The following is a 14245-nucleotide window of genomic DNA, read 5'->3' as shown; positions in this document are numbered from 1 at the left end:
ACTGAATCAGAGCAACTCAGCAGAAACAGCATATTGCTGCTACTAGGTAGTCTTCCTGGAAAAAAAAAAATTTATACAGTCTGTGATGACTACTATTAGCACTTTAAAGTGGAGCTTGCAGATCAAAGAACTGAGCTCCAGTTTGAAACAAGATGCCATCCTCTTTTTTTCCTTTGTTTCCCTCCCCAATATCAAGTAGTAATTTCCTTTCTTGGGGCTCATGGCAGTTTCAGTAAAATATTCATAGATTCTGCATAGCCCAAATCCAGCAAAGTCTGGTACTTGGCAACCATGAAGTGCAGCAGGCAGAAGAATAAGAACTTCCTCCCAAAGGTCTGTTTTAATGCTAGCACTTTATTTTTAATGGCACCACCGCCACAATATTTATGCTGGATTTGATAAACCAAGTAGTAACCACTGTGCATTGGTCATGATTATAGGTATACTTTCAGTAGACAGTATGTTACCAGACAGCACAATAATACACAAAAACGTAACTTAACCTACCAGTATACATCAACATGCTTTTTAGATGAAAAATAAAATTACCTGCAAACTTAGATTCTGAAGTGAAATCCCAAATGACAAGGGGTTATTCCGATTTGTGATCTAATAGAGCAGGGGGAAAATACCAAAAAAGGATTATCTTATGCTCTAAATTTAGATTTGGAAGTAAATAGCCAACAATAAAAAAAAATATATATATAACAAAGATCTGACAACTGTATCTTCTTTGTACCCAACCACATGCTTATAAATATCTTTATTTTTTGGTACAAGCTTTTTATCAGTTATCTTTTCTTAAGACTATGAAATTTCTGAAACTTTACTAGAATTCTCTCAACGTAGAAAGCAACTAGGAGAAAAGAAATCAGACAGGTTCCTAATTTCATGTTACAGTGCACAACCCCTTATGCCGAGATATACAAAAGTACTTACATCATCTTCATAGCGAATATGGATGTTGGAAATTTTCACCTGAAGATTTTTGATGACCTGAGTGACTAGTTTTTCTACAAAAGTGTCTTGTTTCTCTTCTTTTACTTTATCTAAATTAAAGGAAAAGAATTTAATATTTTGTTTGCATTAAAGTATTTTTAAAACTACACTAGAGAAAACAGTAACATAATAAAGTTTGTATGATAGATATTTAAATTTTCTATTACATTATACTGTAGTTGTATAAAAACATGTCCTTTCAGTATAATCTATATCCTCAGACTAGATGGTTTCAGCTTTACTACCTGCTGCATGAAGAATCAGGTTGTTCAAAAGTATGATTTGTACCCACTGATAGTCAAGGTGGCCAATACGTATTTCTTGAAAGTACCAAAAGTTGAATTTAAGATGATAAGACTTAACATGTATCAAAGAACAAATTAAACAGAATCTTTAAAAAGGTGTAACCATAAAAATTCTTTGCTACTGGAAACAAAGTTAAATTGTTTCTTATGAAAGAAGAGGAAAGAAAATGTCAGGCAACATGACACAAGCAAGCAATATTTCAAAAACCTTATTTATATCAGATCACATCACTGCTTGAACCTTTTTATTTTCAGGATGCCTGTTCTGCAATATTGATGGCAGCTACACCTGAAAATCTGTCACTAATAGGTTTTTAGGTATCAAGAGGAAAACAGGAATCTACAACACTAAGTGACAAATCCAGCATCTTTCTGGATTAAAATAAAGAAAGAAATAGTGTCACTTTCATTAGCTTTTCCCACTCTTACCTTGGTCAGCTATTTTCTGCTTTGCTTCCTCTATCCTTTGCAATTCTCTTTGTCTCGCTTCCAAGAGCTGCCTGGCTTCTTTTTCAGCATCATATTTTATGCCTAAATACACAACATAAAAAGGTATGATACAAAAACCCTTACATATTTTTGGATGATGCTGTTTCAAAAGCAGTAATTTTCACATTTTGTTAATATAACAGAAAAAAATTAGGTGACTAAATAGAACCTACTGAAAGACACCCCATTCCCATTATCTAATTTTATTTGCTAGGAGCATCTACTAGGAATAAAGCTCATGAAAACAATATCAACCCATTCCAGATACTTCTGAAATCCCACCAATCTATATTCACTTTTTTCTCTACATTAACTTACTGGCTGTGGGCACAATAAGCAAATAAACTCCATCAAGAACTGCCTCAACGGGTTGAGTATAAAGGTTTTGCCATGGAATCTGTAGGTTAAGTTGACCTACAAACACAAAAGAAAATGTTGAGGTATACAGTTAAATAGTTGACCGGAAAAAAAAAAGATTAGAAAGATAATCGACATTAACCATAAAATCTCTGAACAATTATTATATTGGACAGAAAAAACAGTGCATCTGAGGCACATGTCCTTTGGGTTGTTTGTTTAACACAACACACAAATTAACATGAGGCAAGTTTTTCCATGAGCAGAACTATTAAGTCTACAGGTCCTCTCCTTACTCCCTTGAATTATATTCCTTCTTCCTAACAGCAACCTCTCCCTCCTTGCAAATCCACTCCAGCACCCTCATAAACAAGAAAAGCATGGGCAGCTCACGTATGATCAGTCAGCTAAATACTCCCAAAACCAGAATTTTTAAAATACAGATTTTTCTTTCTTTTTCTGTGGAAGAGAGTCTTGAAGTAGTATGTTTTGTGAACATGGGGACCCTGAGGTTACAGCATCTCTCATTCTTCACACAGTGCCAATTTTAATAAACTATGAAATCAGTCAGAGGTAAATCTACTTCCAGGGTAGATTTAAGGGAAACATAATGGCTTTAGATGCAGTTTGCTTTAAGAAACCACTAACTTTTACAAGACAATCAACTTGCAATGAGAAAACTTTTCACATTAGCAAAAACAGGGAAGGAGGATAGAAAGGGAAGTGGAAGGCAAAATCAGTTGTGGAGACTTGCTAAGACAAGGGATGAGATCCAGTCCTGCTCAGTTGCTCATCTTTGCTGTGTTGGGTTCTTTTCTCATTAATATTGAAGTGATTAGACAAGACTCCAGTATATTTTAACTTTACCATCTCAGCTCAAGAAAAGGAGCTTCTTCAAACAGTTTTTTTCAGAAGAGACAAACTTCAGAGTGTACAAAGCATGCAAATCAAGGAAACTAAGAAATTTACTTGCTTAGAATGCCTAGAGCCACTTGCAAGGAAAAGTAGTATGTTTAGTAACTCCTGCATGGGTGTATGATAAAATGTAACTTACCAATATGTCCTGCTTTAACTTTAAATGGCACATCCAGCTGACTCTGAAAGCAAGTGTTTTAGAACATTTAAGCTCATTTCAGCAATTTGTGCAACGCTCCCATACAGGAAAAAAAGATTATAACCTTAACAACAAATTTACCTTTCAACCACTGAAAATAACCCATTCAATATAATGGAACAAGCAAGCATTTGGTTACTGATTTAGACTGTTAAGCCATGCTAGGCTAAATACATTCCCAAGAGCAAGTTTCTAACTTCATGAGCTGTAGGAAAAAAAAAGATCTTTCAGTATTGCTTTTGACCTAAACACATTGTGTTAGCAATTGCTGAGAGTTTTATTTTTGGGGGAAGGGGGCAAAAAAAAAAAAAAAGCTAAATGAAGCCAGCATACACCTTCACCTTTAAATTTAGTCTCAAATTAATTACACAATCCACACAAGTGTAGAGAAAACAAAACAGTAAGTTTTCACTTAAAAGACAGTGTATCTTAAAATAAGAACCGAAAAAAGCACATACAACCCAGTAAGTTGTTCAAGAATCATTTTTGCAACAGTTTATTTTTATTTTCACTAACTTACCAGTGCATTTTCTTTTATTTCAAGATTCTTCAGTGCTACAGCTCCTAAAAGCAAAGAAGCCAGTAAGTAAAACTACAATAAGCACAGTAGTAGTGGTGCATGATAAAGACCCAAAGTCTGAGTCAGTGGTCCCTGACCGGTGGTTCTTCAACTCTTTGCTGTGGAAGAAATCCACAACCTACATCTCAAATATCCATGAAAGATGATTAAGAACACACTGTTCATTCATGCTACAAAATAACCTGGTATTTTCTCATGGAGCTTGCATGTCCATGGAAAAGAACCTAAGATTCCTCTGCCACATTTTGTAAGGACCCATTTTGAAATTAAGTTTGCTTCTTCTTCCTCGACCATCTGCTTCCTATGCTTGTGGAAATCTAGCAACATTAAATTTAGAGTGAATTTTCAGCCCTCAAAAGATCTTACATTTGCAAGTTATATTTATAGCTTATAAAAGTTCACAGGAAGCATTTCAGTAAATCTAATTTTTAAATGTCTTAAGACAACAATAAATTCAGTACCCTGTAAACACAGAAAATTTGAATTGCAAGATCTGTTTTTACAACATCCTTGACATCAGACACTTGCCATAACAAAGGAACATTGGAAGGGACCAGGAAACTCGTAACTTAAAAACATGCACATAGTCCGAAGCAAAGTCTTCTGCAAATTCTATAAGAAGGATGGAACACCTGCAATGGTTACCTTTGAATTAGTTGTATAGTGTTAACACATGCACATGGAACAGACACCTGATACAGCTAAGCAGGGACATAAATGAGATTCAGGAAACCAGAAGCAGATTACAGGCCTGGAAAGGAATACAACTTGAGATTGCCAATGAAGATTTGATTGACCCAATAATGCTTTCCTTTGGGGACGCAAGTTAGAAATGGCCAAACATATGGGGAGACAGCAGCTCCAACTGCAAGAAATATTCTTGCAGTTATATAGTGTTGATGGCATTAGACAACTGTTCAAAGTACCGCCAATTTTGGGAAACTGGACCCTAATCTCAAAAATGCATTCATTAGAACAGTTGGCTCAAGTTGTTGAACTGCTGTGGAAGAACTGATCCGGTAAACTAATCCATCCATCTCACAGTACTCGCAAAATACTATAAAGTTTTTAATGACTTAATTTATTCATTGCAACAATCTATTATCACTTTCCAGTAGAATTCTACATATCTGACATGTGTCACCTGTCCAGACAAATCCTACATGCAAAAGGATGTTTTCTGAGAGCTGGTGGTTCTGTTTGTAAGCCTTACAATACACACATATTGACAGGAACATTAGGAAAGGGGGGGGGATCAAAGAAAGCATTCCCAGCAGCAGTCTATAACTACTCTAGTAGCTATAACTAGTCTACGTAGTCTTTGTAGATAATAACAAGGTGACAGCTTTTATATACTATTGGGTTCAATTCTACTCTAAATTTATTCCCTGATAAAGCTGACCCTGCACAGACCATTTTAACGCTCATGTAATGATTCTCTAATGAGAGACACACAAAAAAAAAAAAAAAAAAAGCATTTATTTCTGCAAGAAGACATCACTAATTGTAATTGTACTCATGGCAAGTAATTCTAATGGTGTCCAGAGCAAAGGTTCAGGTTTGTAACCAAGCTACCATGCATGACATGCAATTTTTGCACATCAGTTGAGCCATGGTAAAAATGTTCACAGGCAAACTCTAAGACTACCTGACACATGAAGCAGTTCAACTGGGTTTAGTTTCTTCACTTTCCCTGTCAGCTAAGTAAACATTACCTCTCATTTATCAAGGTTTTGGCACATGCCACATTCCAGCTGAGGCACAGTAACTTAAGCTGCAATAAGTTGACAGCCCTGATGCTTCTAAAAACAAGGTACTGCAAAGTGAGCAAGGATTATTATCTCAAGCACTTAAAACAATATTTTGTGATGGAAAACTATAGCTCATTTTACCAGAGCACATCGTATTGGCAGAGAATGAAGATGGTATGGATACTTTTTCAAACAAGAAGGCTTTGACAATTCTACATGAAATGTTGGGATTGGGAAGTGGGGTAAGTAATTCTTCACCATTTTTCCTATACCTATGATTTTACAATTAATAAGTTTAAAGGTTTCAGTTAAAATCATTAGAAGAGACAGAAATTAGTAAAACTTAAATCATCTCAATTTTAGTATAAAATTACTGAAACACATTCACTAAAATATCAGAGTTTACTTACAAAAACCTTGATTGAGGGTCTGACCACAGTGAATGGACTATCAAAGCACAAAAAAGGCTACTACTGAAGCACTATGTTCTGTATATTTATGCAACCTTTCTTTTTCCTACACTTGAGAGTCAAGAAAGAGATTGACTAAACATTCCTGCAAGTAAACATGAACTATTTCCAAAGTTACCACACCTCAGCTGGCAACCAATTCTAACACTCACAATTCAAAAATGCAGTAACTGACCATGTCAGTATTCTCTTTCATTGCCAAAATTTAGTCTCTATCACACTCAGCTGTTTCACTTGAAACAAAACATAGCTCCAAGTGCAATTGCACTGAATTCTGACTGTTCTGCTGGGGGGGGCGGGGAGGGAAGCCCTTGCAAACAGAAGCAGGAAAATCAGGGAACAAAGGCCTGTTACAGGACATAACACAGCTACTGAATTTTACTGTCTTGGAGCACTGCCAATGGATTTTAACTGCAAGAATTTCAAAATACATCAAGATTTGATTGTTTGGTTTTGTGGGGGTTCTGGGGGAGGGGGTCCCCCTTGTTGGGGGCAACTGGATGTTTCTTTGATGACAGAAATACATCCAGATAAAACCCCATTTGATGGGTTAAAAATTGCCCAACTAAGCAACCTTGAAAACTGTATATACAAGTAGTTGGAGTTATATAAATATCTAGGGTTAAACATGCAGGCTAACAGCCAAAACAATAATAAAAGCCAGAATGTTTATAAATACCTATAGCACAGTCTAGGATTTACTTAGGCTATATTATAAAGAAAATTCTTAGCTTTACTGATCTCTGGACATTGTAAATAATTCAACAAAACCAAACATTTGTCAAAATTCTGGAATAAATAGGTTTATAGGTTTATAGTTTTAATTTTAGATACTCAAAATAACTTCATGGATTTGAGTGTATGAACCAACATCTACTACCAAGGACTTAGCTCACAAAAAGAGATCTAGAACATAAGATAACACTCAGTAAACCATTTCACCAAAGAGGCCTAACTGAAATTTTGTTATGGATGTCAACAGAAGTTAAAGAGGGGGAAGAAAATTAATCCACATAAAAATCCTGCAGATTTAACCTATGTATTAATCACATCTCTGCTGTCTTGTAAATAAGAACGGAGGGGAAGAAGGGGGGCAGCAAAGGCGGATGAGAGAAAGAGAGATGAAAGATGATAGGCATCAGAAACTGAAAATACCTCAGCTGGTATCTGACCAGTACCCAACACTCCCGCTCACATATTTTAACAGAATTTCTGTTTTTTAGCAACAGCATTGTCAGCTTGTGAACTCCTTTGATCACTTTACACAAACTACTGCCTTTGCCAGTCATTTCCCACTTTTGTTTGTACTGTTAATTTTTCCTGTTTAAGCATACCTTCTGGAGCCAAGCTGTAAGTCTTTGAGGATCAGACTGTCTGCCAAATACCTCCTCTATCGACATCTATTGTAAAACAGATCATGAAAGGCAGCAGAAACTACTAGATATTCTTCATCCCTCAGTCAAGTCAAGTTACTAATATGTAAGGTGGGGATTGCACCTGCTATACCCTTGCACCTGCTATACCTAGACAAGGCAAGGTATGCAAAAGTAGTCGTCTTTTATTATAATAATAGGTTTAGCCGGAAAAAATCATCCTAATAATGTAGCTGCCCCAATAAGAGACACCAGCTACTCAAATAACAAGTTGTGTTAAGTAAGATATGCTTGAGACATTACCTAATAAGTAGGTGTGCCAAGTCAACAGAGAATTAAGTCTTTTAAAGGGCAGTAGAGAAGGTCTGACCAAGACACTGAATGAAAAGTTATTTAGACCCAGTCAAAAGAAAATAGTGGCAACATGGACTTTGGTGAAACAACTGTTTGGACTCTCACAGTGTTTGGAAACCTCAATGACACTTCACTTCTTCTCAAAGATAACTGTCAACATCTCACATTGCTTCCATCATTTCTTCAGGTATTGAAGTATAACTTTATTAGGCCTAGAGCATTCAAGGATATCTAACCTGTTCATCTAAGCCAAGTACTTACACTTGTTAACGCAGCAGCTCATTGAAACTATCCTTTGAAGTGGAGACCAGAACAAGAAGAGGCTTAAAACGCTGTCCTTCCCAGCATCAGCCATCCAATAGCTTTCCTTGATGGCTGCCTAACACAGTAGTTTTTTATTCTGCTTCAGACTAATGGAGTTCTTAAGGAATATGATTTCCTTCCCCGTTACATTCTTTTCTGAGCCTTGGCCTTCCCAATATTGGCCTTACATGTTCAAATTACCTTTTTTACTTGTATAGGTTGTCCTACGTTCTCCTTTCTGCATTGCCTTTTATATTTCAGGTCATTCAGTTCTTGCAACTCTCAGCCATGAGTCTGTTTCCAGACATCACATCTTTCTTTAGTATTGAGACAGTCTGCATTTTTACCCTTCAATCTCAGGGGTTTTTTAATGAGACAAACAAAACCATTTTAAAACATTTTGGTAGTTATTACTGTGTTCATGTATGTTGTTTGGAGCAGTGTCACCACAGAACTTTACCACACAGATTGAATCTGGATAGCTTTAATATGGCATGCTGAATTCTCTCATTATGCAAAACCGAAATGAACGTTAAGCACGTTCGTTAAAAAGTCATTAATAAAGCTCCCAAATTTACAGAAGCTGAAACTCTATAAAGTTAGTTTTTATACATATATCCAGAGTCTACCAACAGGTTACCAGTCTTAATCTAAACAGGCTAGCTATAAAATATCACACGGACATAACTTGTTCCCTACAGCATCTAAGAAAACTCCCTTGGGTATTAATCCTTCAGAGGCAAAAAAAATATATGCCTTTTAAAATTTAAGGCACAGATGTATAGCACCTGTGCAGTGCTATAAGCATCCAGAAAGCACTGGCCATTTGTTACAGGGAGAAAAACTTTCCTTTTAATCACTACTAGAATACTGAATGGATTTAGGACAATTTAATTTCAAGACTACACGATTTATGTAAAATTTAGCAAGTTCATCATGACACATAAAGACAAACACTGTATGGAAACACATAGCTGTAATGGAAATGCTTTCAGAGCATGCAGACAAGCATGGAAAAAGTATTAAGTTTACACAAAATATGAAGACCAAAAAATAGTACTATTTTTCTAAAAAAAGAATTTAGTTCCACAATTTCAGTAATTGGGAAGCCAATAAAATTATCAGTAGACTTTAGATATACTGTGAGTGTAGGGATCTACTAATCAATGATGGCCTCTGTATAAAGACAGTAGTCTACTGTTACTACTACTAATAGTTACTGCCTTTTAGAGGAATGCAATTTCTAAGTCCTCCAAGATCTTTGGAATGAAAGCAATATTGCAGATGCATATGCCATTAAATGTAGTTTCAGTTGCAAATACAAGTGAAAGCGTCATGCAGTAGACCAGGAAAAAATAAACCTTTACAGGTGACACTTCAACAATGCTACACAGTAGTTCTGGGCATCTCAGAGCAAGACACAGCTTCATATATCAATTTTCATGCTAAGCAAGTAAACAGACTATGTAGAGAAAAACTAATTTTATTCTAGTACAAAGGCACTCTACTGAGGAAAAAGGAATTTAATTTAAAGAAAAAATATATTAAAGCCTCTAAAATACTAAAACTACTTGAAGAGGAAATAATAGAAAAATCCCAAAATCAAGTTCCACATACATAAAAAAAAAATAACAGCTGAATATCAAAACTCCAAAGTAAAAATCAGTGAGATCTATTTAGTTTTTTTTAAAAAGTGAGAGAGCTAATGTGCATCTAATCTGGTAAGAGTTGCCTCACAGAAGCATAAGCTGCCAAGAGTAACCACCAGCAATCTACAGAGCTGGAAAAATAAGCTTTTACCTTTTTGTAATGTATAAGCATTGCCCAAAGCATTTACAGAATGTTCCATATTTTACATTAAATATTTTGCTTGCCTTCCCTGAACAGAAAGAAGAAACTATAACTGAAGAACTTGTGAAGTACACAAATCAAACAATTAGTTTGACACACTTTTGCTGAAAGATGCAGTAACTCAATTCTTTGAAATAAGACGCGCATAATCTGTAATAAATACGCTATATTGGGCCTTACTGCTACAGATCAAGGACTACTACTTTCTCTCCAGCAGTTACATGTGCTGTTGCAGTGTTAAGACCCCATATAGAGGATGAACTTCGCAAATATCCTACAAATGCCTTGATTAATTGAAGGAAAATTACTGCAGAGATGAAACCAAGTAAGGACGCCATTTCGGAAAACAGAAGCATGAAACAAAAACGTCCAAAATGCAACAAAAACTCCAGGAGAAGCTTCCAAAATCTGATTCATATATGTGAGTACCTAAGAATGGAACTGTAGGTAGGGAATACCTCAAGGATGCTTCACACCTGCAGACATATGAACGCACATGTAAAAAAAACCTGCACCTCTGTGTTTGCTTTTGCTGATGCTGCAGACACCTGGAATGCACTTTCAAAACCCAGCCAGGAGTGGTCACTGCACACGCATCTGTTAGTTGTATGTGTCTTGCTCTTCTTATGCTACCTTACTTTGCCCAGACATACTGCAAAGAGACAACTTTGTTGCCATTTTGTTGTACGTACGTTACCAAAGGGACCTCAACAGAGCACGTTCAAACAGAAGTCCCTTCAGAACTGGCACGCTGTTGTATTTCTACAGACTACTGCCTACCTCGCCTAGCACAGCTGGTCACAGCCTCTGCAAACACCCAAGACGGTCTCTCTTCCTGACTCTTTAACGCTAAAAATGACAAATATTCTAGACCGTCTAGACAGATGACAGCGCCAGAAAGAAACGGCATGTCACCGCTGTTTGCGGAGAGGCGACTCACTTCCACCAGCCCACCACTGACACTGAAACGCTACCAAAACCCCAGGCGTTTATTTTCAGTTTCTTATCTTCCGGGCAGGCAAAAAGTCAGTCAGTCAGTTCAGTTTCGCATTCACCCAAAGCCGGGTCAGGCTCCCGGCTCCGAGCGGCGGCGGCTCCAGCTGCCCGCCCAGCCCTCCCCAAACTTTCCGCGAATGCCATAAACACCCCTTGGATCCCGACCCCCGCAAGCTCTCCAGCCAAGGTACGTCCCCAGCCAGGAGAAGACAGCAAGGGCAGCTCCATACGGAAAAATAAAACCCAAGCGGACATTCATACACCTCAAGCACTTCGGCCAGGTTTTTCTTCCCCTTGTTTTGCAGCTCCTCCCGGCCCCGCGGCCGCCTCCCGCCCCACCGCCCCCCGCTGCCGCAACCGGCTGCTCCACGCCCCCCGCGGACACCTCCTCCCCAGCCCGCCCGCCCGCCCGCCCCCACGACTATTTTTAAGCCGCCGGGCTGCCGGGCAGGTGGAGCGGCGGCAGAGCTGCCGGGCAGGCAGCCCAGCGCGGCGGCGGGCGCGGCACCGCCCGGCCCGGCCCGGCCCGGCCGGACGCCCGGGGGGCACCGCCCCGGCCTCCTCCCTTGCGCGAGCGGCAGGGCGGCCCCGAGCCCGGCCGGGCGGGAAGCGCGGCGGGGGTGCTGAGGGCGGCGGCGGACGGGCGGGCAGGCGGGCGGCTCACCAGCGCGGCCGGGCCGGGCGGCGCTTCCCCCCGCGGCGCGGCAGCCCCGTACCTCCCCAGATGCCCAGCTTCAGCTGGGAGCTGTCCAGGTTCACCACGTAGTCGCCGAGGAAACGGTTCAGGACGTCCACGACCAGCGACTCAAACACCATCCTGCCCCGGCGGCAGCAGCAACCCCGCCGCCGCCCCGGCCCCGGCCCCTGCCCCTGCCCGGCCGCGGCCCCGCCCCGCCCTCCGCCACACACACTGCGGCGCCCCGCCCCGCGGCCCGAGGGGGCGGGCCCCGTCCCGGCCCACCGCCTCCGCCCCGCCCACCTCCCGCCTGCCGTCAAAACTCGGCCCCCCCTCGCGCTGCGCGCACGCGTCTTGGGCGGCTTTTCCAGGCGCAGGCGCAGTAGATTGGTGCCGGCTGCGGGCGTGGGGAGGAAGGGGCGCGGTTTGCCTGAGGCTACGGGAGCCGGCGGGGGCCGCGCCGCGCCGCGTCGCGCCGCGGCAGGGTGAGGGGGCGGCTGGGGGGCGTGCCTCAGCCCTTTCCCAGGGTGGCTTCGTGCGATTTCCGAGGGAAATACGAGGGTTTCACACTGGCTAGCCACTTCTGTTTGTTTTTAAGATATCAAGTAACTTGTCTTAGGAGTTTAAATGTGGTAGCCATTACAATATGTTGAAGATTTTTTTTTTCCCCAGGCTAGGCAAACGTAGAAATTATTACATCTCTCAGCTGTTTGAAAGTGGCTGAACTGTTATTAGCATAATGACTAGACCAAGTTGAATTTAAGATACTTCTCGAAAGAGCTAGGCTGTCATGCCGTTTGCTGGCTTGGGGATCTGCTGAACCAAACTGAAAAATCTGGGTCATGTTTGCCCCAAGTGAGTAAGTGGCGAGGCCTCCTGCACACACAAGGTTCTTGTTCTGCCAAACAGCCACAATGTGTTTCTTTGATGATGGCAGGAAGAATATAATTAGCCTCCAGCTTGTTCCTGGAACTCCGAGAATTAGGTTTGAAATTAAGTTACAATGTTTTATTGATAAGCAAACCCTTGAGTTTTTGTAAGATGCGGTAGTAGGTTTGCATGGCAAGTTCGGGGGGACGGGGGGCTGCCTCTGTGAGAAGATACCAGAGGCTGCTCTGTGCTGGACACAGACAGTTCCAGACAGCGCCAGTAGACCCACTGCAGGGCACAGCTGGGCCCTCAGCAATGCTCGTGGTACCTCTGAGATAATGCATTTAGGAAAAAGTAAAAAACACTGCACAGCAGCTGTGAGAAAATTGTGGGAGAAACAGCCCTGCAGACACCAAGGCCAGTGAAGAAGGAGGGGAGGAGGTGCTGCGGCCACCGCTGCTCTCTACTTTGGAGCAGTGATTCCCCTGCAGCCCATGGTGAAGACCATGGTGGAGCAGGTCGTACCCCTGCAGCCCATGGATGACCACAGTGGAGCGGATACCCACCTGCAGCACATGGAGGACCCCACACCAGAGCAGGTGGACGTGCCCCGAGGGAAGCAGCAGCTCATGGAGGGCCCACGCAGGAGCAGGTTTTCTGGCAGGAGCTGTGGTCTGTGGGGGACCCACGCTGGAGCAGTGTGTATTCCTTTCTGTCAGTGTCAGTGAACCTTTGTATCTGATATACTAAATGAAACCATTTTAATTAGAATGTCTTACTGGGGGGATGGGGATGGGAAGACTGGCAGAGACAATACACTGTTTCATTCCTTTTTACAGTAATAAAAGAATGCTACCTACCGCTTCTCCTGACCTTTCCTTTCACTGTGGCATGTATTTGCCTACTTACCCACAGTCTGCCACATGAGCAATGCCTCACCTCCCCCCAACATACAGAATTTAATCATTTAAAAAGAAGTAGCTTGGTTTAAGGAAGCACACTTTTATCAGGGACATCATTGCTGTTCTTTGTTTATTAATGCAAGGAAGGGGAGAGAGATAGTGAGACTGAGGAAGGATAACAGGTAACGAAAAAACACACCATCTTATTGACACTTAGGTTCCTCTGAAGTTTATTGTGTATTGTTTGAAGAAATTATAATCTCTGCATTTCCAGTTCTTGGGTTTAGCACCTTTTTCTCTTGAGAGACAGCAGTAACATAAACACTACATTAGAAAGAGATCATTTAGACCAATAAAAACTAAAATGCTATCAGCAACTTGTGCGCATCAAATGTAATTGTGTCCATGCACTAATACACAGACATAAGAACATTTATGCAGCAGGCTTTCTGTAAATTTCTTACACAAAGCCAAACGTATTTCTTACAAGAAGTCTCTAGAGAAAAGTGTGAACACAGGGCTTTTCTTATTTTGTGACTAAGTCACCTATCTTCCTATTTAGTTGTGGAAAAGCTAGTTGTTAAATCCGTTTACATCAACTCCTGTCCACTCACTCTTCCGAAGTCAGGCTTTGGCAGCATGCATCCTCAGGATTCTCTTCTCCCAGTTAGTTTTCCAAATCAGCTTTCTTTTGTACGTCTGCAGCTCCTTAGGGTATAGGTAAAGCTTCTTTGTCTTACTCAAATATTCTGCAGAAGGCATTCTTAAGTCAGGGGAACAGAAGTGTCCTAGATTAAGTAGGATTTGTATTGATCAGAAGGATACAATTTTCATTTTGTTACTGCAAAAAAAATT

The 14245-nt window shown here is 40.7% G+C and overlaps 1 protein-coding gene and 1 long non-coding RNA gene across 3 annotated transcripts in view; one reads left to right on the top strand and one right to left on the bottom strand.

Moving 5' to 3' along the window:
* VPS13A (vacuolar protein sorting 13 homolog A) overlaps positions 1-11791 on the bottom strand; it is a 115116-nt gene extending 103325 nt beyond the window's left edge. For both annotated transcript variants that reach the window (XM_076363272.1, XM_076363273.1), the window contains exons 1-7: positions 11659-11791; positions 3785-3828; positions 3205-3247; positions 2112-2207; positions 1734-1835; positions 940-1049; positions 550-609 (exon numbers count right to left, since the gene is read on the bottom strand). In XM_076363272.1, the coding sequence (XP_076219387.1) occupies positions 550-609; positions 940-1049; positions 1734-1835; positions 2112-2207; positions 3205-3247; positions 3785-3828; positions 11659-11758 (555 nt within the window). In that variant the 5' untranslated portion in view covers positions 11759-11791. The remainder of the gene's footprint in view (positions 1-549; positions 610-939; positions 1050-1733; positions 1836-2111; positions 2208-3204; positions 3248-3784; positions 3829-11658) is intronic.
* Positions 5602-11210, top strand: LOC143173161 (uncharacterized). Its single transcript, XR_012997480.1, has 2 exons — positions 5602-5837; positions 9983-11210. It is a non-coding gene; the product is annotated as an uncharacterized LOC143173161 (long non-coding RNA).
* Positions 11792-14245: the final 2454 nt, after the last annotated feature.

This window comes from Aptenodytes patagonicus, chromosome Z (assembly GCF_965638725.1).
Source record: "Aptenodytes patagonicus chromosome Z, bAptPat1.pri.cur, whole genome shotgun sequence".
Classification (NCBI taxonomy): Eukaryota; Metazoa; Chordata; class Aves; order Sphenisciformes; family Spheniscidae; genus Aptenodytes; species Aptenodytes patagonicus.
The sequence above is the reverse complement of the archived record's forward strand: the minus strand, read 5'-3'. Positions and strand labels throughout refer to the sequence as shown.